Source organism: Carcharodon carcharias, chromosome 3, assembly GCF_017639515.1.
Source record: "Carcharodon carcharias isolate sCarCar2 chromosome 3, sCarCar2.pri, whole genome shotgun sequence".
NCBI classification, from domain to species: Eukaryota; Metazoa; Chordata; class Chondrichthyes; order Lamniformes; family Lamnidae; genus Carcharodon; species Carcharodon carcharias.
The window spans coordinates 125,715,669-125,741,684 of record NC_054469.1 but is presented as its reverse complement, the minus strand read 5'-3'; the positions used below and the strand labels follow the sequence as shown (position 1 = coordinate 125,741,684).

At 42.1% G+C, this 26,016-nt stretch overlaps 1 protein-coding gene across 3 annotated transcripts in view; it reads left to right on the top strand.

Annotated features, from left to right (window-relative positions):
• Window positions 1–26,016, top strand: part of dgkb (diacylglycerol kinase, beta) — a 975,484-nt gene that overhangs the window by 304,684 nt on the left and 644,784 nt on the right. For all 3 annotated transcript variants that reach the window (XM_041184471.1, XM_041184469.1, XM_041184470.1), the window contains 2 exons: window positions 3,615–3,703; window positions 3,806–3,922. In XM_041184471.1, the coding sequence (XP_041040405.1) occupies window positions 3,615–3,703; window positions 3,806–3,922 (206 nt within the window). The remainder of the gene's footprint in view (window positions 1–3,614; window positions 3,704–3,805; window positions 3,923–26,016) is intronic.

The window sequence follows — 26,016 nt, the reverse complement described above, 5'->3', positions numbered from 1 at the left end:
CCCATTTCATACTGCACCCTTACTGGTGCTCATGTGGAATCCTTGCCCACAAAGTCTGTGTGATGCCAGGAGGGTGACAACCCCTGAATTGGCAAAGCGGTGACTTTTTCCCTGATCTGTGATGGGCTGCTTTAACTTCAGAGGGTAAGCTCTTTAAACTTTGAATAGCATTTGTACTTCCCTTTTCAAACTCTTCCCAGACCATGACTTACCCCAGGCATGGTCCTCACCTTCATACAGCCAGGCTGTCACAGAGAGCTGCTAAATGCTGGCCTCCTCCATTTCTGGAGGTGGGGTTTTAAGAAGTACACAAGAAGTGAATTGGCCTCATAATATGTGTGGGCCAGTTCCTAAGCCCAAGGTCTCCCCCAAACTCACAGAATTGGGGAGGGCAGAAACAGTGTGGCCAAGTGACGTTGTAGCCATTTTTTTTTACATTACCCATCTTCATTCCAGCCCGACGGCCTTGGTGAAGCACAGATTCACCAAGGTTCCAAGAGTTAAGTTATGGAGAACGATTACACAAACTAGGCTTGTATTACCTGGAATACAGACTATTAAGGGATGATTTTGATTGAGGTTTTTAATATTTTGAATGGAATTGATGGGTAGATAGACATTTTTTCTGTCAGTGGGAGTGTAGGACAAGAGGCCATAACCTTAAAACCAGGGCCAGACTATTGATGAGAAAAGCTAGAAACACTCACACAAAAGGTGATTGTTCCACCTTTCTTTCTCCCATAAAAAGCAGTAGATGCTTCCTCAATTAATTATTTCGCCAAATTTTTGCTACGCAAAAGTATTAGGAATATGATTAGGAATCAAGATGGGATTTAGGATATAGATTAGTCATAACCAATGTTCCCACTAATTTTTTCAATCCATGTGTGGAATGAATTTTGTTACCTGCGCCAATATCAATGTGAGGATGTGCCCCACGAATAGAAATGAAAAAAAATATGGGCAGAATTTTGCCCTTGATGGGCGGGCTCGGTGGGGGCGATCAGGAAGCCGACAACTGCCTGCAATCGGGGCCGGACCACAATTTCACACTGTAGGCCAATTAGTGCCCACCCAGTGTGAAACATGAGCGGTAGCACTCAGCACTGCCTGTGCAGGAGGGGGAGGAGGGCGAGTGCGAACTTTGCGCATGTGTGCGAGTGTGTGCTTGAAAATCTCCCTAAGGCACAGAGCTGCCTCAGGGAGATGACCACTTTTCCAAAAAAAAATGAAAGTTTTAATAATGTTATAAAAATGTCCCCTCATGACCCTGTTGCATGAATAGGGACATGTTATAAATTAAATGTAAAATGTTTTATTTTATTTTTATTTGCTGTTGGAAACCTCACCCTGCCGATGGATGAGGTTTCCTAAAAAGTGCAAAGGCCACTTCGCCTTTCTGCATGCCCACCAACTGTAGGAAAAATTTTAAGTGAATTATCTTTCAAATGGCCTTAATGTGCCTTTTAATTGTTGGCGGGTGCGCTGCTGATTCCCGTGCGCGCCTGCCGACCAAAATCGTGTGACTGCACAGTGACATCAGGACACTCGCCTGATATCACTGTGTCATTTTATGCTCGAGTGGGTCGGGTGCACGCCCGCCGTCGAGGTAAAAATTCTGCCCTGTATATAATACATACTTTTTAAAAGTTACCATAGATATAGAAGCAAAAGACAGAATGCCACCACCAGCCATTGACACAGTAACATGCTAGTCCACAAATCGCCAAATTTACTGAATTCAATTTTAAATTTACCATGCTGGCATTTGAACTCTCAACCTCTAGGTTTTAAGTTCAGTACTATAAACGATACACTGCCGTCCATGAGAGAAGCATTTGTTAGGTTTTATATTGTAGCTTATTTTTAGTCATTTGACAGAAGAAAAGTTGAATTGGTAGTGACGGCTCAAGACAATCTTTTGTTTCAAATTGACAAGCTCTCAATAGAAAGAGCTAAGGAGGCTTGTCGTTTGGTTTGATAGAACATGTGGAAAAGGCAACTTTTATTTGTTCAGCTGATTGACTGTTTTCTTTATTTAAAACTGGAATGAATAGTGAGGAAAATAGCTCAGTAATTCTTCACATCAACATAGTTGGGCAGAGGTAAAGTGTCTTTGAATTCGGAGAGGGGTTGGCTTTTGTGGAGTAGGTGAAAGTCAGAGGTCAGAAGTGTCCCTGTAAATTAAGTGAATGTTAAAGACGGAAACTACATCTGCGGACTGGGGAAGAGACATTGTGGTAAAGAGAGAATGGAATTTCAGGAGGGAGAATGACTGTTGAGGTAGCTTTTGGGGAAGTAATGGCACTTATTCCATCTGCAGTTTTTCTGGAATAAAAATGTATGAATTGTGGAGTAATAAACTGGACCATTTTTAAAGTAAACTGTCTCGCAATGCATTCATAAATAAATTGGGTTGAGTTAGTATTTGGAAGTATGCATGGTTTAAAATGCCTCATGAGATAACCTCACTAGAATCTTTACATTAGTATTTGCAGATCTGTGTGAGGAATCTAAAATTCTTCACAAGCTCCCTAGAAATGCCCTTATGTTTTCAATATGTTGAATGTCTTTGGAATCAATCTTCCTTCTACAAAACCAGCTGCAGTGGTATTAATTGGCCCAGAAATCCTCTTACTAACTCTCATAACTTAACTGTTCGTAACTTAACAACTCGTTTAACTTACCTCCAACTTGCTGCTTCCTGCCTCCAGCTCACTACCTCTCCCAACTTGCCGCTACTCTACCCAAGCCTCCTGCTCACCACCTCACCCTCTCATCTACCAACCGCTCGCCACTCACCCGAACCTTTGCTTGACAGGAGGGGAGAAATGTGAGAGGGAAGAGCTATGAGTGGGATGGCCGGGGACGGAAGTGTGAGACGCAGCAAGCAAGAGAGTAACAGAGGGAGGTGGTGAATGGGAAGGAGGTGAGAGGGAGATGCTGTGAGTGGGAAGATCGGGGAGGGAAGCAATAAGCGGGAGGGTCAGGGAAGGAAGTGCCGAGTGGAAGGGTCAGTGAGGGGGCCGCAGGACTGACCAATGCTGAGTGGACTCCAGGAACTGATATGAGTGAATTTTGCCTCCAAATTCCACCTAATTAATCATGTCAGGCTTGGCTCTCGTCCATTAATTTCCTGATGTGGGGGAGTCTACCAGTCCTTTGCTTGTGGGCTCGAGTAGCAGTAAACCTCATTTAACATCAGTATGTGCATGGCTGTAGTAACTAATTGCGCAATGCTTGATGGATGGACTGTTGCAAGGACATACAGGTGCACAGCTTTGAGGGAACAATGGTCATGATCTCTTCGAATGGCAGAACAGGCTTGAGAAATTGATTGGCCTGCTCCTAACTTGAGTCATCAATAATAAGAAAGTAAGATCGTAGTCTTTTGCTTATGGATCCTTTTTGAATTTAGCTGATGAAGGGTCTACACCTGGTATTTCCTCTTTTCAGGTGTTGAAGGTTTTTGTGTGTATTTTGATCATAATCTGCTTTTTATCTTGCAAGATAAGCTACCAAAAGTCCTGATTTAAAAACCTTGTGCTTTTGCTGATTTTGTCTTGGATAGAAAGGTAAAGTTGGTTTACTGACCTGTGTCTTTAATTCTGCAGTCTGCAAGTATACAGTTCATGAGCGGTGTGTGTCCAGAGCCCCTCCCTCCTGCATCAACACCTATGTCAAGTCAAAAAAGAATGCAACTGTAAGCTGACCTCTGACTTATCTTTCACTGTGAGAATTGCATTGGCTTTAAGTTCCAGACTTGATGTATTTTCTAAACAAATGATGCACATGTCTCCCACAGGTCATGCATCACTTCTGGGTAGAAGGAAACTGTCCAAAGAAATGTGATAAGTGCCATAAAACCATCAAGTGTTATCAGGGTCTTACAGGCCTTCACTGTGTATGGTGTCAAATCACTGTAAGTATTGCAGCTCCATCTTTTCACAGCTATTAACTATTCGCAGCAAGTACAGTGAGCATCCCAACAGGGAAGCTTGCTTCTTAAATAAAAGCAGAATTTTTTTAAAAAAACAGAATAAAGCAACCATGGAGAGAGAAACAGAGTTAATGTTTTGAGTCCGATGTGACTCTCCTTCAGAACTAGGGCAGTTGCCCCTCCACAGATGTTGCCAGACCTGCTGAGTTTTTCCATCACCTTCTGTTTTATTTAGATCTCCAGCATGCATGGTGTTTTATTTCTATTTAAGCCTTCTTCCTAAGTTGTCTTATTTTGAATAGGAATATACTGAAAAACCTGATTGCACCATTGTATTCTATAAAGTCATATAATTAATATAATTTTCTTATTATGGTTTAGAAATGAATTTACCATCATTTAACAGTTTAGTTCTGCGGTGATCTGTGTGTTGGTTGAAATTGAGTTATGTGATGCTAGTAACAAATGTGTTAACCCTACTTATTTCAACAATTTTAAAATAGTGGATGGACAAGCTTCATGTATTTCAGATCTATTTGGTATCAATTGCAGAACACGATTGCAACTTGCTATTAGTGCTTATTTCAAAAAAGTGCTAATTTTAACCGCTGTTAATATGATGCTGTAGTCTCATTAAATTGAAAATAATGAAATATTGTAAGGTTGTGGAATGATAATGTAATTTAATGTGCTTCAGATATTAACAGATAAACCCAAGCATAGTTACAATAAAAACAGAAAATGCTGGAAACATTCAACATGTCAGCAGCATCTGTGGAGAGAGAAATGAGGTTAATGGACAGAATCTTCCATTTTAAATGAGGAGTCTCACGCACTGCCTGAAAAAGCAGCAAAACAACTGTGCGGACCCTTACTAGGAAGGCTGCCCTATCTTCTGCCCATCAGGCAGTTAGGAGGACAGCAGCAGGCCTTCCTCCTGACTGAGGGACCCCTGGATGCGACGTCCTGCCCGACAGAGCTGCCAGCCAATCGGAGGTTGGCAGCTGTTGCACTCAGCAGCACCATGGAGGAGACTGAGGCTGCTGCCAGACCAGCACCACCCGGAGTCCCAGGATCACTGAGCAACCCAGGAAAAGTATAAGTGCTGTTGGGAGGGCTTCTTATGGGGTGTGAGTGGTTGGGAGAGGGGGAGCCACGGGTGTCGGCAGCAAGGGCAGGGTGGTGGCTGTCAGCTACCACCCTCTGCCCCATGCCAATGCCCTCAATCATGCATAGATTAGTGCAGATTGAGAAACTGCACCCCCTCACCCCCCACCCACTCCAACCGCTTCCAGCTGATATGCAGCCTGCACAGTTTAACTAGTTATGCAGGCCGCATGCCGGTAGGCCCACCTGCAGCTGCAAAAACTGCTGTGGAGGTGGGATGAGGCCCTTAAGTGGTCATTAATTGTCCGCTTAAGAGTCTCAATTGGAGGTGGGGTAGGAGGGTTGACCATGGGTATTCCCGGCCAGAACTTCCCGTAGAGGTGGGGAGGTGTCCAGTATTGGTCCTAATTTTCAGACTGTCTTGCCACCTTCTTTGCCTCCTGCAGGGGTTTCAAATTGTTTCAAATTGATTACCTCTACTTTTAAAATTACTTAAGTCAGAAATTTCAGTACATTATACCTGATTGTGATAGAGACAAGTACAAAGTAATGTTCCAAAGATTGAAGTTTCAACCAAGGTACATAAAGTCCTAAATGCAACAGAAAAATAACAATAGCAGCAACCCACTGTGTAAAACAAACAGTGATCTGACAACACATTACCTGATGTGACAGAGTTTTCTTTCATACAAGTTATCATAGCAGGGAGGAAATAATGTTTGACTACAAAAATGCATCTAAACTTCAAATATAGCAGGCTGTAGACAGCACTCTCTAGTCATACAAATAAGAGATCAGGGCAAAACTCTTCAGCGCTACACATGGGCCTGAATTTTTCATGCGATGGGCGGGCTTGGCCGGAGTGGGTGGGGGCAGTCGCAGAGCCTATAGTCGCCCGTGATCGGCTCCGTGCCGCCATTTTATGCGGGCGGGCCAATTAAGGCCCGCCCAGCGTAAGACGTGAGCCGTAGCGCTCAGCGCTACCTGTGTGGGCGGGGGGTAGGAGAGGGAGTCGGGGCCAGCATCTTTCATGCATGTGCACAAAAGAGCACTTCAGTCTCTGTGCCTCAGGGTGATTGCAACGCTATTGTAAATAATGAATAAAAGGTTTAAATATGTATTTAAACATTTCCCTTCATGTGACTGTGTCACGTGAGATGGGACATATTTTTATATTTATTAAAAATATGTTATTTATTTAATAAAAGCTTTAGGAAACTTCATTCTGCTCATGGATGACGTTTCCGAAAAAATGCGAAGGCCGCTTGGTTTTTTCGCCTGCCCGCCAACCTTAAGGTTGGACGGGCAGCATTCACAATCACCTTAATCAGTTCCTTAATGGCCTTACTAGGCCGTTTACATATCGGTGAGCATGCAGCCTACTCCGGCACGCACCCGCCGAATGAAACATTGCGAGACAGTGTGATGACGTTGGGATGCACGCCCAACGTCATCACACATCATTATACACGTCATCGTGCTGGGCCCACCTCCATACGCCGACTGAAAAATCATGCCCATGCAGTTGAGAATGGTGGTGGGTAGCCAGCAGCTTAGCTTACAGAAGAGGGAAGATGCAAGGAACATCCTCATCCTAACCATGCGAATCCTGGCATGTGTGTTCAAGAGACAGAGCTCTTAAAGGTTTGAAAGCATCTTGAGCCAAAATTGCAAAATCTTAACTCAACATTCTTCCAAATTCTCTACTAAAATCCAACCAATTTAATTCTTTCCACATAACATTACGAAATGGCAAATACACTGAATACAACAGTGGTTTTGATATATGCCAATATCCCAGACAACTCCTTATCCAATTTTTTTCAGTGCAACAATTAAATTGTGATAATATGGACAATTGCCCAGATGTGCCCTGTTTACAAAAAAGCAGGCCAAACCTAGCCCAGCCAACTTCTGGCTCCCAATCAACACTAAAGTGTTGTAGAAGTATTCAATCATGCCATTAAGTGACACACAATTTTAACCCACTAGCTGATGCTCAGTTCAGGTTCTGTGAGAGCATCTTGGTTATTCGTTTCACCACAGCCTTTATTCAGAAGAGGAGGCAAGGTCTGAATGTCAGGAAGATATAATTTTCATAACGTTATTGGAATTTATTGTAAAGTAGAGTTATAGTGTGTGTGTTTACTGAATTAAAGGCAGCTGGTCTGAAGGCTTTGGTGTAACAGAAGATAAGCTAGATTTGAAATGTTAAGTAGGTAAACATAGGTGTAAAGGGAACATTTGCATTTTTAAATAAACAAGACTAGCTTGAATTCAAAAGAGGGGGTGAAATGTTACACCCGGCCAGGAGAAGTTAAGAAACACTGTGTTTATTTTTCCCAAAGGTTACTGATAAAATTGGTATTTTGATGGATTTTATTATTAGAGAGATAAAGTCCAAGGACATAGTGAAGCAATAGGAACTTGCATTCAAAGTAGAAAATATGTATAAAGGAGAGAAGGCTGTGTGCAAGAAAGACATTCTAAGATCTAACACAAGTGTGAAAAACCTGCAGCAGCTAAGCTTCAAGCTGTTGTCTGCAAGGAACTGAAGCTGAGAAAGACCCTTTTTGAATTTGACAGTTTGGGGTATTGTGTGTTATTTTGCCTGGGTCTTTTAAAATCTGTGTGTCTTAATGGATGTGTAACTGGAGTTTAGATTATTTAGGGGATTTAGAAGTTATCATAGTTGTAATTTGTAGATCAATGTATTCGCTTAAAATAATTTCTCCTATTAATAAAGGTTTAATTTAGCTTTGTAAGAAAACTATAAGACTTGGTGGCCTTCTTTTACTGAATTCAAGCCCGCATCTCAAAATGAGTACAAATTGCAAATAGTTGTGGCAGCTGCTTCAAGTTTCCCTCTGGGATTTGGGCAGCTTGGCATTTACCATCCACCTGCCATAACATGAATGTCAGAGAGGAGGTGAGATAAACTGCCCTCTGGGTTAGTATGGCAAAGCTAAGGTCATAGGGGTCACAGTAATGGTCATTGGTTGTGCTTATTGTAGGTCAACAATTGCATCCCCAGGACACTACTGCAGGAATGATGTCCTTGGTCCAGTTGTTCCATCGACTACCTTCCTTTTTTCATAAAGAAAGAAGAAAGAATTTACCTCTATATATCACCTGTCATTACTTCAAGGGGTCTCAAAGTAATTCATAACCAGTTCAGTATTTTTTTTTAAGTGTAGTTACTTTAGTAATGTAGGTAAATATGGCAACCAACTAGTGCACAGCAAGGTACCACAAACAGCAATGAGATGCTTTGTGTTTGCTGGTGTTTGCTGAGAGAAAAATGTTGCCCAGAACCCTGGGGGAACCCTTGCTCTGCTTTGAATATTGCTATTTCCACCCGAGAGACAGACAAGGCCTCAGTTCAATGTTTCACCCAAAAGACTGTAACTAAGACAATGCGGCACTGCATTGAATTCTGAACCTCGGATTGAACCTACGGTCTTCTAACACAGAAGCAAGAGTGCTATCACACTTAGCCAAGACTGACAATTAAAGATCAATACTGAGGCTGTGCACAGACAGTTTTACAGTGCTCAGCTCTATTCGTAATTGCTTTGATATTGGAACGGCCCACGCCAGACTACAGCAATAACTGGACAGCAGCTAAGCCTGGCTTGACAATTGGGAGGTATTCCTTGTACAATATTCAGGACCAGACAATGACCATCTTCAACAAGAAGCAGCTCAAGACCCTGTCCACACTTCAGTGCCATCATAAGCCTAAACCCTTCACCATCAATATCTGGACCATAAGCTTATGTGGACGAGCCATTTCAATATTGTGCAGAATTTAATGATCCCTCCGAGGCAGTGGGGGGATGGGGGTTATAATGGGGGTGGGAAGGTGCCGAATGGAGTTTCCATTGCCTTGCTGATTACCCCTCAATTAAGTCTGAAATGGGAAAGGTCAACCAGCAGTGGGCGGGGGCCAGGCCATGTGGGCAAATGGCCAGGTAAACCCCGGCAGCCTGTGGGGGAGTCCATCCTTCATAGACAACCTGTACTCAATGGCAATCCACTGGCAGCGGGAAGAACCCAAAAGAAACAGCTCCCTTGCAAGCCACTCAGTTGTATCAAACCACTAAAAAGTCTCAAAGAAATGAAACCGGATGGACTACCTGGCAATTACCTAGGCACCGGAAATGACAACAGCAAACTCAGGCTGTCAACCCTGCAAAGCCCTCCTTACTAACATTTGGGGGCTAGTGCCAAAATTAGCAGAGCTGTCCCACAGACTAGTCAAGCAACAGCCTGACAGAGTCATACTCACAATATCATACCTTACAGATAAAGTCCCCAGTACCACTATCACCATCCCTGGGTATGTCCTGTCCCACCGGCAGGACAGACGCAGCAGAGGTGGCGGCACAGTGGTACAGTCAGGAGGGAGTTGCGATCGGAGTCCTCAACATTGACTCTGGACCCCAGGAAGTCTCATGGCATCAGATCAAACATGGGCAAGGAAATCTCCTGCTAATTACCATGGACCATCATCCCCCCCCCCCCCTCATCCCCCGCCCTCCTACCGCCCTACAACAACCTTAACTGATGAATCAGTGTTCCTCCATGTTGAAAATCACTAGGAGGAATCATTGAGGGTGGCAAAGGCACAGAATGTACTTTGGGTGGGAGACTTCAATGCTCATCACCGAGAGTGGCTCGGTTGTACCACTACAGATTAAGCTGGCTGAGTTCCAAAGGACATAGCTGCTAGACTGGGTCTGTGGCAAGTGGTGAGCAAACCCACAAGAGGGGAAAACATACTTGACCTCATCCTCACCAACCTGCATGCATCTGTCCATGACAGTATGGGTAGGAGTGACCACCGCACAGTCCTTGTGGAGACAAAGTCCCATGTTCATATTGAGGATACCCTCCATTGTGTTGTGCGGCACTACCACCGTGTTAAACGTGAGATTTTGAACAGATCTAGCAACTCAAGACTGGGCAACCATGAGGTACTGTGGGTAATCAGCAGCAGCAGAATGTACTCAACCATAATCTGTAACCTCATGGCCTGGCATATCCCCCACTCTACCATTACCACCAAGCTAGGGAATTGATCCTGGTTCAACCAAGAATGCAGGAGGGCGTGCCAGGAGTAGCACCAAGTACACCAAAAAATGAGGTATCAACCTATGAAGCTACAATACAGGATTACTTGCGTGCCAAACAGCATAAGCAGCAAGTGATAGACAGGGCTAAGCAATCCCACAACCAACAGATCAGATCTAAGCTCTGCAGTCCTGCACATTCAGTTATGAATGATGTTGGGCAATTAAACAACTCAGTGGAGGAGAAGGCTCCACAAATATCCCCATCTTCAATGATGGGGGAGCCCAGAACCTCAGTGCAAAAGATAAGACTGAAGCATTTGCAACCATCTTCAGCCAGAAGTGTTGAGCGGATGAACCATCTTGGCCTCTTTCTGAGCTTCCCAGCGACACACATGCCAGCCTTCAGCTAATTCTATTCACTCCATGTGATATCAAGAAATGGCTAAAGGCATAGGATACTGCAAAAGCTGTGGGCCCTGATAATATTCCGGCATTAGTACTGAAGACTTGTGCTCCTGAACTTGCTGCACCCCAAGCCAAGCTGTTCCAATACAACTACAACACTGGCATCTACCTGGTATTGTGGAAAATTATCCAGCTATGTCCTGTACACAAAAAAGCAGTACAAATCTAACCAGGCCAATTACTGCCCCTTCAGTCTACTCTCGATCATCAGTAAAGTGATGGAAGGAGTCATCAGCAGTGCTATCAAGCGGCACTTGCTTCTCAATAACCTGCTCACTAATGCTAATTTTGAATTCTGCCAACATCACTCAGCTCCTGGCCTCAATACAACCTTGGGTCAAGCTAAAGTTGGTTGAAAGTAGCTGCCAGAGATTGGAGCAAAAGGGACAGATAGCAAGTCCCAAGCTGAAGAAGCAAGTCCCCAAAATGCAGGGGAGAAAGTCCCAAAAAGACTTTCTAGTCAAAGGAAGGACAGGAACCTGGAAAAGGTCCTGTATTGTGGAATTATGGAAGCGAATCTAAGGAGCAGAGAGGAAGCCTTCATGCTTAAAGTGATATAGGCTTGTGAAAAGTCAGAAGGTCCAAAGATGCAACTGAAGGTCTGTATCTCTTTGCTATGGGCATGTGAAGCAGTGGTGTACTGTTGACAGCTGAGTCAATGAGAGAGAATGCTTGGAGGAAAACTTGAATACATGTGGTGACCCAAGGGAGAGGAACATCAGAAGGAGAGTTCAAAACCCTGGAGGTGAACATTTGCCGAAGGCGTCTGAGAGAAAGCGTTGGTTTGGGAGAAAATTCCAAGACGAGTTCTTGGAAAGTAGAGATTGCAAACTCTCATGTGAAAGACGGCGTTCAGTGAGACTGGCTGGTTCACTGTGTAATAAGCGCCTGGGGGGAGGTGATGAGAGATCCATAGTATCCGCCTGGGGCGGCAACTGTCAGTTGGTTTCAGAGTGTGGTCTGTCTGACCACAGGTTGCCTATTGGTTTACATGGACTGTACTTACTGTGAACATTAGAGTACAAGATAGCTTTTGTAACTTGTGTTACCCTTACAAATCTGTATATATCTGTAAAGGTATGTTTGTGGGTGAAGGAGTATTGTAATGTAGTTCATCTTTTCTTGTTTAATAAATGTTTTATGCTTTTGTTAAAACTTCATTAGCTGTCTCCGGTGACTCTGGTCAGTGGCCCCTCTCCACATATCTAAACAAACAAATAAAAGTTAGGATCTATCAAGCTGGGTTTCACTTTGGGATCAGGCTTGCCCAGTGGTAACCTCAGCTGGAGATGATAACAAGTGTGATGGAATACTTTCTGTTTGCCTGGATGAGGGCTGCTCCAACAACATTCAAGAAGCTTGACACCATCCAGGACAAAGCAACCCACTTGGTTGGCAGCCAACCCACAAACATTCACTTACTCCACCAACAATGCATGGTGGTAGCAGGGTGTACCATCTACAAGATGCACTGCAGAAACTCACCAAGCCTCCTTAAACAGCACCTTCCAAACCCACGACCACTATCATCTAGAAGGACAAGGGCAGCAGATATATGGGAACACCACCACCTGAAAGTTCCCCTTGAAGCCACTCACCATCCTACTTGGAAATAAAAAAAAACTTTACAGTGATTTCTGTACTGAGATAATCTATTTCAGTGATGTTAATTGAGGAAAATTGTTGACCGTGACAATAGCACAGCTCCTTGCTTTCCTTAGTATAGTGTCACTGGACCTTTTGAAGTCCATTTGAGCAGGGACCTTCATTTGATATTTTATCTTAAACAAAGAAGCTTCAATGATTCAGCACTATAGTGAAAAGTGAACCTAGCTTATATACTCAAGTCCATCAGAGGTGCTTGCACCCACAACCTTCTGACTCAGGAGGTAAGCCAACTGAGCTAAGCTGACACTTAATAAAGTAACTTTAATATTCCACTAGACACAATATGACCCGGTAACCTAGGTTTTAATCTATTCTGTTAACGCTATGACCTGGATTTGGAGGCTAGTGGGAAGAATTGCACATATGCATATACACACAAGGCAGAAGGTAATGTCATCCCCGCAGTGAGTATGGTGATGTGGGATCATTTATTCAGGCAGGAGGGTGTCAGGTGAGGACCCCACTGCCTTGCTGCCACTAGCCCGATTAAGTCTGTGGCAGAAAGGCAGGTGGATGACATTCCCGCCTCGCCACCAATTGAGGCCCTTGTGGGTAATTAGCCCCCACTTAAGGGCCTCATCCTGTCGCTGGTGGTATTTGTTCAGCAGTGGTCAGGGGATTCACCATGCAGCAAACCTGAAAAGCAAACCTTGATGGGGTTATGTGTGGACTCCTGGGGGGGGTGGTGGGGGGGTCCCTCATTCAAAGGCACACAGTGCCTGATCGAAGGACTCGGCATCGGGAATTTAGGGGTGGGAGGAGGGAACCACTGAGAGCTACTGAGAGTCCCATTGTTGCTGAATACCCTCCATGCCTCCCCTGCGACCCCCCCACCGCCACACTGCCATCACTCACCTATCTCTGGGTCCATTGATGATCCTCAGCCTCAGATGGGTGCATTACTGGCAGCAACCACTACCTGTCTGGTAGCACTATTGAGCAATGAAGAGCTGTCAGCCTCTGATTTTCTGGCAGCTCTCGGCAGGTGGGACTTCTACCCCTGGGATCGTTGATTCCGGAAAAAGCCTGCTGCAGTCCCGTTAAGTGCCTGATTGACACTTAATTTGCCAGGCCTTCCCAAAAAGAGGTGACGTGGGGCTCTTGCCAACTCTCTAGCCGGTGGGTGAGACACCCGTCGCCTACATTAAATAACGCCCAGTGTTTTTCAGCCATATTTATGATTATCAGTTTGACTATTGGCTTTTACTGATGCCAGGAAAACATTGTACAAGCCAACGATATTAGGATTACATTGCTATCCCTCAGAATGATCTGAGAACTAAAGTAAAATGATGACTCGCATCAGTAGATGTGATGTTCTCTACCTCTAGGGGCACATGCATCCCATCTTTGTATTACGTTAGAGACTTGAATCACCTGGAGACAATGCTGCAATATAATTGTTCCAATATGTTTCCACATAGTTCTTGTGTTAATTTTTCCCCTTTAACTGCGGATATATCACCACTGTGCACACGGAATGTAAAATAAATCGAACAACCTTGAATGTAAATCTTTATCAAGTCCAGATTACTCGTACCAGAAGACTTAATGTCCACCTATTTAAGCTTTGTTGTTCACTATATTTGGCTTGCTATATTTCTGGACAGTAAAATCAAACTTAATTCTTGGACATTGGTGCTAGGCTTAGTCCTTGATTTTGTTTTAGAAACAGACATAGGTCATTTAAGACACTGAGCCAGCTACGCTTTTTTATTATCCGTCATAGCTCTCTCTTTTAAACTCCTTAATTGATAAAGCATCTATGGCATACCAGAGCCGTGCATTTCTTATTCTCAAAAATGCAAAAATATTTCCTTGCATTCACTTCAAACTGGCTTAGTTCTCATTTTAAGATTATACCCTCTTGTTCTGGATTTCCTGAATAGAAGGAACATAAACTATCTAGCTTATCAGTTTCTTTCACTATTTACAGCACCCTTTAACCCCCTTGTCTTGTGACATTATCCTAAGTTCACACAGTCTCTCATTTTAGCCAAGTTCTATCACTGATATCATCCTGGTGAGTTATCAGTGCATGAAAGTACATCCTACAGAAGATAGTATCCCAAAGTGAGAATAATACTCAAATGAGATCTAACAACGGCTCAGTCCCATTTAATTCATCATAGTGTAAGGAATGGGCTATTTTTGTTGTGCTGATGCTCTTGCCAGGACTTAATGGCCTGTTCATAGCGGGGCCCACCGCAGGAGATTTGGCAGCCCAGCCAAAAGGCCATTGAATTTCAGTGGGACCAGATGATCCCGGCCTATGATGTTTCTCCTGGGGTCTTTTTGATGTACATTTTTATTCCCGCTTTTTTATGAAGGTGTGATGTGGGAATTTTCTGTGTATCAAGTTCAGACTTGTTATATGTCAGTGCTTGAACTTCTTTCAGTTTTGGCACCAATATCAGCACAGAGCAAAAGCGTCCCACCACATTCTCCACCTTGTCTGGTATTACAATAGAGGAACATATAGAAATTCCTCCTTTCATATGATCGCATTAGAAAAACCAAACTAAGGAAATGTTGCAGATACATTTTAGATGTTATGACACACACTAAAATCAAAATAGAAAAAGATGGAAATATACATAAGTACATCAGCATCTGAAAAGAGAAAATATAGGTTAATGTTCTGGGTAGTTTATCTTCATCAGGATTGAAAAAGGAAACTTGGTGAAAGATTTTCTGTTTTCAGATGCTGATGGGCTTACTGTATAATTCCAGTATTTTGTCTTTATTGCAGATTTACAACATTTGAAGACATTTTTGTTGTGCCTAATGTAAACCCTATAGTCTGCAGAGGTATACACCAATGTGGGGTCAATGTTAACTTTTGGGTGACTGATCGGCAGAGCATACCAGCTGATACTAGCAATCTGTAATATTTTGGAAAGATTTGTACTGTAACATTGAGCCCATCAGAAACTAAGTTTAAATCATCATTTTATTTCATTCCACCCAAATCCCAAAAGTCAACAGTGAGAAGATTTTACACCCACCATTTAGATTAGATTTTGGACTCTTTAGTAAAGCCAAATCCCAGCTTCCCTGATGCCCTAGTGCTCACCTGTGTGGTACTGAGTTTTACAGACCAGCAACATCCTGAGCTGCTCGGAGTTTGTTCATCTCAAGCTGGAACAGAAGAGTGAGGGGTGCCCCAATTAGCATCAGCCTCCTTGGCCAAAAGGTGGAAAACAGTCAGGGCCTCTGCCTTGTCACTATCCAGTCACATATACTGAAAATTACATGTGTGGACAACAGATATAGATAGTATTGGGCTTGGTTCTGATATCATCCATGGTCAAATAATGAACTGTCAGATATGAAGAATGAACATCCTGGAGCCCCAGCTAGAGAGTTGATGATAGCTAGGGAGCTGTGGCCCCAGCAAGAATGACCTTAAGGAAAAGGGGAAAATGTGGAAATTTTGGGGAGTTGCCAAAAGTCAACGTTGGCTTTTTCTTCACACTGATTATATTTGTCTCTATGGCTTTTACTGTATAGGTTGTGCGAGTTGTGGGGAGGGACAAGGGCTAAGCACTGGGCCAGTCTTGGAGCAGCTTGCACTGGAAGATCAGCCTATCTCTTTTAGGTATGGTGCACTGAACTTGGCAACAGAAAGGAAGAGGACCTGCTGCCCTCTCGCATCTGCTAGTGTTGATCCAAAATATCAGCAACTGGGAAAGTGTCTTGGGAAGTGCCCCTTTGAATTTTCTTTCCTGGTAGAGAAAGCAGACAGTCTCTGCTAAATAATACCACACAAAATATCACAACACAGAGTAGCAGCTGAGAACACCACGTTATCACAGCTCAGGTAAACACTTTAAAATCATTTGTGACACCGAAAGTGCTGCAGAGCTTTATTTTGAAGTCATTTCTTTGGAAATGAGTATTGTTTTGAAAGAACTTCTCATTGCTTGCAAGCTTAGAAAAATTTGTACTCTTTGGCTAATCGGGTAAAAACTCCACAACTTATGTTGCTGATAATTGACTTTATTGAGTGCTAACTGTTGTATTTAAGCCCTATATCAGAATCACGATTACTGGATCCAGCCCAGTAACAGCTTTGGGGAGAAACAGTCATGGAACTAATCAACTGCAAGCGAGTCAGGCTGGTGATATTTACAGTGCAATGTTTATTCCTGTCTTGCAGTGACGCAAAACTTATGTCATTGTTTTATAGTGTGTCCATCATTTTTCCCAAACAACATCTGGTGCACGAAAGGGCATGCAGCCAGTTTGAGTTCTTTTAATGCATATTATTTACTGTTCTAGTTACCAAGTGAAAACAGAATTGAGTCCAGGAGAAATAATGGGCGCACTTGCTCATTACTCATGAAAATCAAAGTTAGTTTAGCGTACTGCAAGATTGAGAGGAGAAACTAAGAACTTGCTGTTTATTAAATCTCCAATTAACATTTGATTTCTTCCATAACCAAAAGAACAAGCATCCATTTCCCACAAAGGCCATCAGAGATTTTTTTTAATGTAGCGATTTGATAATTTTCTTGTTAAACCTGCATGCTGCCAAGTTACAAAGCTGCTATTTATCATCAAATTTCAATGGGTCATTGAGGTGCATTCATTTAATGTTGTATCTATCGCCTGGTGAGCATTAATTAGTGTACAAGTAGCCACGCCACTGGGGTTGGGAATTTGCGTGACAAATGTATGAGATTACAGTGCTACTGAATTACACCACAATGAGGCCTTGGCGTCCTTAGTAAATTAACCCTACTTGGGGCTTAATTTCCTGTTGCTAAGTTACCTGTGGTAAGTGAACTTCTCTGCATAAATATCTCTGTGTACCAGTCAGAGGTTAGGCACTTGAATTCAGACTCTGCTATTAATTTGAACTTAATACACAGTTAAAAATAATACTTCCCTCAGTTGAGACAAACAGGCTGTGTTTAAGAATCAATTATAGTGTCTATGTTTTTCTGACTACAAACCTCTTCTGTATTTTATTTTTCATGTGAGATCATGTTAGCTGTAATTATTATTTTAATACTCTAAATACAAGTATTAATTATTAGAAATTAGAGTATTTGTCCTGACCACTTGGGTCCGATGATTGTTGGTGTGAGAATCAGACTTGTTTCCAAACCTTCTATTGTGACATAGGAAATGTACAGATTCAATCTTGTTGGCTGCGTGCCCTGTTGCCTAGTAACCTGCAGACCTTGAAGCTTAAGGTGGTTGTTTTGTTTTGTACTTTTTACCACAATGTATGAGCTTGCAGAGGGTAACTTTCAAATATTTAGATAGTTAAATGGGGTTTTTGTGGAGGAACGAGAGAGAGATCTTGCACCTTTATTTGAAATAAGAACGAAAAATGCTGGAAAAACTCAGCAGGTCTGTCAGCATCTGTGGAGAGAGAAACAGTTAAAGTTTGGAGTCCGTATGGCTCTTCTTCCTCTTCTGCATCTTTATTTGCTGGGTTGACAGATTTTCCGAGAGTTGAGTCTTTTATTCCCTCCCACACTATAACACTGCTGGAAAAAGCCCTAAATATTCTTTAATTATTGCAAATATATACTTCATACTCATGATTTTCTACAAATTTCTCACTTTCGATAATATCAAGCAATGCTATATTCCTTTACTGTTCATTTTCTCTCATCTCATCTGTAGCGGATATTAATTCTTTGCAGTATACAAAGTGTCCATATTTATGTGAGAATTAAAAATTGACAGGCTATTCAACTGTATGGGGCATCACAGCTGAGCCTGACCTTGTCCTCTCACCGCATCCATAAGAGCCCATTTCCATTAGGGTCACTGAATATCAAACAGTGAGGAACCCTGGCTGATTTTTGTCCCCTAGCCCCATGGGTGCAATAACAAGTTGTAACAGTGTTCTGAGCTGTCTCAGTGAAATCAGCTAACTCTGCAGAAATGGGATTGAATGTGGAGTCATTTAACTCTATATTGCTGACATGCTCATTGTCTCAATTAGTTGAATCATTGTGGGTGAGGGGTGAAGGAAAAAAAGTAAACCTGACAACACTTAATTTACTGGGGTGTATTGTAATGTCTACCTGAAGTTTCACTGTTAATTGTTACTCCCAATTTCTATAGCACACACACGAACTGCAGGTAACCAGGTGAATAGGCAAGCCACTTCTAAACTTTCACCAATGCTGCTTAGAATCATTCACTAAGACGTGCACACAACTATTTTGGTGATGATATTCCTTGTTGCTTTCCACAGAAACAGCTGGGCTCCACCCAATTCCTGTTCACAGTGGCATGGCTCAGGTCAAGAACTTGGCAACCTGGAAGATTGAACACGCATCTAGATGCCAGTGCCCTACATACTGTGCCATCTTGATAATTCCTCTTTATTTCACAGCGTTTTCTAAACTAACATTACATTCTTAATGATGCTAAAGAATAATTTTAATTTACCATCCTTAATTTGAAAGGGAAACATTTAACTGCAGAATAGGATACTGTGACTGTAACATTTTAAAATGCAGCCAATGTAGGGCTGTGCTATAAAAGGGAAAGTGTTCTGAACAATAAAATAAAAGCTTTCTATCTAATAGTAAAATATGGCATTGGAATATCATATGCATCATGTACAAAATGTAATTAATCTGAGATTGCATGCTAATGTAGAACAGCAACTCCTCAGTGTCATGTCTTCAGATCTTTAATTGTTCTTCTGAGGTTCATTTCATGGATTATGTAGTCGCAAGAAAGATTTATTCATCCAGTACTTGACACTGGAGATTTGCTTTGACAGCCTTAGCACAATTACATTACTCAAAAGAATTGATAGAATACCTTAGGATCTGAGGTATTAGAATTGAAGTGCTTGTCTAGAAATGAGGATTTTCATAACTTTAATGGGTATATGATTAGACGGCATAATTTGGTTCAGTGAACATTTTTTTATGACTTCTAGCTCAGGTTATCTCTATTCTTAGCTTAGTAAAGTTAAACATGGTAGTGCAGAGGTTTATATGTGTATAATATTGGTGTTCATGTGCATACTGAAATCAGAATCATGACTGAGTCAGAAGGTTGAGGATTCAAATCCCACTCAGGACTTTAAGCTCATAATCTAGCCTGACACTAGCCTCAGCAGAGACATTGGGGCTGCTGTCCTTCAGAGACAATAAACTGAGGCCTGACTGCTAGTTCCCCTCATTGACCAAACTTTTGTCAGGGGTGGTTTAACAAAGAGATTGGATTTAAGTAGGATCTTAAAAGAGGGAAGGAAAAAGGTGGAGAGCTTCAGGTAGAGAATTCCAGACTGTGACATCAGTGGTGAGGCAAAGGAAAGCACAATGTGCACAATGCTGTTTGAGAGCTCTGACGGGCATTGTAGGGCTAGGGAAGGTTACTGAGATAGAAGGGGAAAGACCACTTCAACTTGGCCATAAGATTTTTAAATTGGAGGTGTTGGAAAACCAGGAGCCAAAGTGGATCAGCAATGACCATTGGGTGTGTGGGATAGGATAAAGCCAGCAGAACTTTGGATGTAGTTTTGTTTAGCGACTGTGGAAAATGGGAGGCTGAGAGTAGAATAATAGGATAAATCGAGGTGTGATATGACAAAGACATGGATGAGAGTTTCAGCAACAGTTTGGCTGAAGAGGTGGAGACAGGTGATACAATGGTGAAAGTTTGCAGCCTTGCTGATAAAGAGGATACGGGTTCAGAAACTCAGTTCAGGATTGAGTAGGAAGCTGATATTGTGAATAGTCTAGTTCAATCTGAACCAGTGGCCAGGGAGGAGGATGGAATTAGTGGCAAGGAAAAGGAATCTGTTGTGGGGCTGAAGATGATGGTTTTAATCTTCCCAATGTTTAACTAGAAAAACTTATGACACATCCAGGCATTTGAGGCAATCAGCCTGACAACACAGAGCCAGTGGAATCATTGAGAGAAGGAGGATTACTGGAGCTTACTGTCATCAGGAAACATGTGGGAGTTGGCTCTGCATCTTTGAATGATGTTACCAAGGGACAGCATTTAGATGAGAAAGAGCAAGGACTGAAAATTGATCGCTAAAGGACTCTGCCGTGTTTAATAGCTAAAAGTGAAACCAGATGAGAGTAGTCCCACTGAAGTTAACAATATAGGAGTGATATTGGAGGAAGGTGGTAAGAACATAACATTAGAAATAAGAACAGGAGTAGGACGTTTCACACTTTGAGCCTACACCACCATTCAGTAAGATCATGGCTGATCTGATCATGGCCATAAAACCACTTCCCTGTCTTCACCACCACCCAGCTCACCACCGCACTCCCCACCCCCCCCCCCCCCCCACCCACCCACCCCCACCTCCCCACTGTCCACTCATAACTTTTTGCTCTCTTGTAACCAAACTCAGCCTTGAATATATTCAATGGCTCAGCCTCCACTGATCAATATGGAAGAGAATTTCAAAGATCAACGACCATCTGAAAGGAGAAATTGCTCCTCATGTCCATTTTAAATGGGAGGCCCCTTATTTTGAAACTATGCCCTTTTGCTGTAGGTCCTCCCCTGAGAGGAAACATCCTCTCAGCATCTATCCTGTCAAAACCTCCCAGAATCTTATATTTCAATAAGATCACCTTTTATTCTTCTAAACTCGAATGAGTACGGGCCCAACCTGCTCAACCTTTCCTCTTGAGACAATCCCATCTTTCCAGGAATCAACTGATTGGGCCTTCCCTGAGCTACCTCTAATGCAAGTAGCTGTGTGTACAATTGTACAAATGCTGCAGACAGGTCAAAGAGGACAAGGAAAGGAAATGCACTATGATATCACAGTCACTTGCAGTGCCTTTTATGACTTGAGCTGTCAACCCCACGAAAAAATGAGTAGTTGGTTCATAATTTCATTGCTGTTTGTTGGATCTCACTGTGCATATATTGGTTGCTGCATTTGCCTTCATTACAATAGTTAGGCTTTAAAAGTATTCAATGTGAAGCACATTGAGACATTCTCAGAGAAATGATACGGCACCTAACGCGTGAATGTCTAAGGAAGATAGATGGCACATTGGGTTATACACTGATCTTTCCACCTCTGAAATTTGGGTTCACATCTAATTCAAATGAAAGCTGAAAGACTTGTCTGTTGGTTGTATGGATCGTAACTGAAATGAGTCTTAATCCAGCTCCTATTGTAAATGATCCTGCAGCTTTAAGTGGTACCAACTGGCAATTCCACTCATGGAGGCCTAAGAGCAGATGGTGTAGGAAATAGGAAAACTGCTAAACTGGTACAATAGTGGGTACTATTCTGAAGTTGGGTCTGATAGTTCTTTAGTCTGACTTGCAAGCACCTCAAGGAGAGATTGTGTGCTGAAGTGGAAAGTGTTTCCATTGCCCCAGCATTGCAATCCCTAATTCTGATTATCTTAAAAAAAAGAAAAAGCTATAAGTCTCTCTTTCAAACATACCATCATATCCTAGAAATCCCAAATCAAGAATCTTGCACACGTGATAGCAGCATTAATAGTTGTTATGTAGAGTCACGACATAATGCAGTCTGACACTTCAGTTTGGTGCTGTATTGGCAGATTTACTGTCTTTCAGATGAGGCACTAAACTGAAGCTCCATCTGTCTATTCAGGTGGATGTGAAAAAGAAATCTGTGCTTTCAGTTCTCCTGGTATCCTGGCCACCATTTATCCCGCAACCAACACCACCAAAATAAAATAATGTAAGTGAATATAGAAGAACACAAGAATTAGGGGCAGAAGTAGGCCAATTGGCCCTTCGAGCTTGCTCCCCCATTTGATAAAATCATGGCTGTTCAGATTGTGACCTCAACTCCACTTTCCTGTCTGCCACAATAACCCTTGATTCCCTTTCTAATCAAAAACCTGTCTAAGTCAGCCTTGAACATGTTCAATAACCCAGCTTCCACTGCTCTTGGGGAAGATAATTCATTCAACTAGTGACCCTCTGAGAGAAAATTTTTCACTTAACTCAATCTTAAATGGGAGACCATTTTAAATGGCATCCACCCTGTCAAGTCCCCTCAGGATCTTATATGTTTCAATAAGGTCACCTCTCATTCTTCTAAACTCCAATGACTATAGGCTTAATCTGCTCAACCTTTCTGCATAAGATAACCCCTTCATCCCAGGAGTTAGTCGGGTGAACCTTCTCTGAACTGCATTGAAAGGAATTATATACTTTGTTAGATAAGGAGACCAAAACTGCACACGTTACCCCAGTTGTGGCCTCACCAACACCCTGTACAATTGTAGCAGCACTTTCTAACTTTTACATTCTATTTCCCTTGCAATAAATGCCAATGTTCCATTTGCCTTCCTAATCAATTGCTGCATCTGCATACCAACTTATTGTGATTCATGCACCCAGATCCCTTTGTACTGTAGAGCTCTGCAGTCTCTCCATCTAAATAATATGCCGCTTTTCTATTCTTCCTGCCATAATGGACAAGTTCACATTTTTCCACATTACACTCCATCTGCCAAATTTTTGGTCACTCACTTAACCTGTCTAAATCCCTTTGTAGACTCTCTATGTCCTCTTGACAATTTGCTGTCCTACATATCTGTGTCATCAAATTTTGCTTCCATACCTTCAGCCCCTTCATTCAAGTCATTGATCTAGGTTGTAAATAGTTGAGGCCCCAGTACTGATTCCTGTGTCATTCTGCCAGTTACAGCTTGCCAACCTGAAAAATGACTCATTCATCCTTACTCTCTGCTTGCTATTAGCCAAACAATCCTCTATCCAACTAATATGTTACCCATTACACCATGAGCTCTTATTTTGTGCAGTTACCTTTGATGTGGCACCTCTTGGAAATCCAAGTACACCACATTTGCAGGTTCCCTTTACATTGCTCATTAGTTCCTCAAATAATTCTAATAAAGTAGTCAAACATGATTTCCCTTTCACAAAACTATGTTGATTCTGCCTGATTGTATTATGATTTTCTAAATGTTGTGCTATTAAATCCTTAATAATGGATTCCAGCATTTTCCCTATAATAGATGTTAGGCAACTAGCCTACAGTTTCCTGCTTTCTGTCTCCCTCCTTTCTTGAATTGAGGTGTTTCATTTGTGATTTTCCATACACCGGGACCTTTTCAGAATTGAGAGAATTTTGAAATACCACCATCAATGCATTCTACTATCTCTGTAGTCACTTCTTTTAAGACTGTAGGATGAAAGATATCAGTGGACTGTCAACCTTTAGTTCTGATAGTTTTCTCAGCATCTTTTCCCTAGTGATTGCGATTGTTTTAAATTTCTCTCTCCCTCCATTTTGCCTCCTGATTTCCAAGTACTTTTGAGATATTTTTTGTGTCTTCTACAGTGAAGACAGACACAAAATACCTGTTCAACACTTAGGGCAATTTCCTTGTTTCCCATTATTAATTCTTCAGTCGCATCCTCTTAGAAATCAACACTCAATTTAGTTGTTTTTTTCCTTTTCAAATACTTAAGGGAAACTATTACTATCTGTTTTTTATGTTTCTAGCCAGGCTACTTTTATACCCTAATTTCTCCCTCCTTATTTTTTGTCATTCCTTGCTGATTTCTAAAATCTGGCCGCTCTTTTGAGCTACCACGAATCTTCACAGTATTGTACACTATTTTTTTCAATTTGGTAGTGTCTTCAACTTCCTTAATTAGCCACGTATGGGTGAATCCTGCTTCTTGAGTTGTTCTTTCTCAATGGAATAGATCCTTGCTGAGAGTTATGGAATATTTTCTTAAATGTCTGTCACTGTTTCTCTACTGTCCTACCATTTAACCTTTTTTCCACAGTTCACTTTTGCCAATTCTGTTCTCATACCCTAATAACTCCTTTTATTTAGGTTTGAAGTACCGGTTTTAGACTCACGCTTCTCGCCCTTCTCTCCCTCAAATGAATGCAAAATTCAATTATGTTATGATCACTGCCACCAGGAGGTTCCTTTATTATAAAGTTATCCTTTAAACCTGCTTCATTGCACACTACCAGGTTTTGAATAGTTTGCTCTCTATTTGGCTCTAAGAAATTGTCCCAAAAACACTCTTATGAACTCATTTTCCAGGCTATCTTTGCTGATCTGATCTGTCCAAACAATGTGTCAATTAAAATCACCCATGATTATTGCCATACCTTTCTCACAAGCTCCCATTATTTTTTCCTGTATACCCCATCCTACAATGCAGTCACTGTTAAGAGACGTACAAGCTACAACCACAAGTGAATTCTTATCTTTGCTATTTCTTACCTCTACCCAAACTGATACTATAGCTTGATCTTCAGAACTAAGGTCATCTCCCACTATTGTGCTAATGTCATCCTTAATTAACAAAATTACCCTGCCACCTTTTCCTAGCTTCTGAAATGCTAAGTACCCTTGAACATTCAGGTCCCAATCTTTGTCACCTTGCAGCCATGTCTCTTTGATGGCTATCAGATAATGCATTATTTATTCTGTTTATGCAGATAAATCATCCTTTTTGTTACAAATGCTATGGACATTCATATACAGTGCCTTTAGTTCTGCCTTTTTGCTATTTTTTCAATCCCTGGCCTTATCTGCAGGTGCACCCCTTAGTTTGTTTATTGTATCTCTTCCTGCATGCACTGATTATTATCACTCTTATTGTTGCCTTGCTTTGTTCCCTTGTCCTTTCCCTTTAATTTACCACACCTTCACTCACGTGATTCCTCGCCCCCCACTATTTAATTTAAAACCCTTTAAACCACCCTAGTTGTACAACTCACCAGAACCCTGGTCCCAGCAAGGTTCAGGTGAAGACTGCCACAACTCCACAGCTCCCACTTTCTCCAGTACTGGTGCCAATACCCCATGAATCGAAACCCACCTCTCCCACACCAATCTTTGAGCCATGGACTAAACTCCCCAGTCTTGTTTACTCTATGCCAATTTGTTCATGGCACAGGTAATAATGTTGAAATTATGTATGTTTTAAATTTGGCACCAAACTGCTCGTATTCCCTAAGCAGTACCTCTTTCCTAGTCCTACCTATGTTGTTGGTACCTATGTGGGCCATGCCAATTGGAACTACCCCCTCCCGCTGCAAGCTCCTCTCCAGCCCCGAGCAGATGCTGCAAACCCTAGCACCGGACAGGCAACACAGCCTTCTGGACTCAGGGATAATGGGTGTCAAATAGCTCATTAATGAGCCTGATTGACATCCTGTCACAGGCAGCTGAGTATCCTGTGTCAGCCCCTTCCGCTCTCTGACTTAATATAAGGGTTCTCCCACTGTCAGCAGACTGGATTTAATCCAGCCCAAAGACTGACATCACTATTACATAAGCAATCTGTTGATAACTAGCTACTGGTGATCCTTTCTGTTCCATAATGCATTTTTTGACTCTTAGTAAAAGCAACCCTGTACATCATAATACCTGGTTTGGCAATTAAGAGAGGGGTTTGTTGATGAAGTGATCGAGGTGTATCGCCCAAAGATGGATGTAGAAATTATGATTTGTTTTGCAGTGAAAATATCTTATTTAACTGGAGGACCCTTCCTGTCTCACACTACTTCAAGCTTTATATTTTAGAACTTTCTCTCACAGCTGCTCCTCATTACCTTCTGTTTGTGCCTGAAAATCTCCATCTTACTATATTGTCATGCATCTGCCTGCCCCACTACCATGTGGCTGCAACTCTGTCCAAACCATCTTCCTTCCAAGAAGTCTCTTGGTCTTCACCTATTTATGACTCTGTGCATTCCTGGCTTGGTCCTTTCTACCTTGGTATTCTACTTTTTTGTTTTCTTTTCTCTTA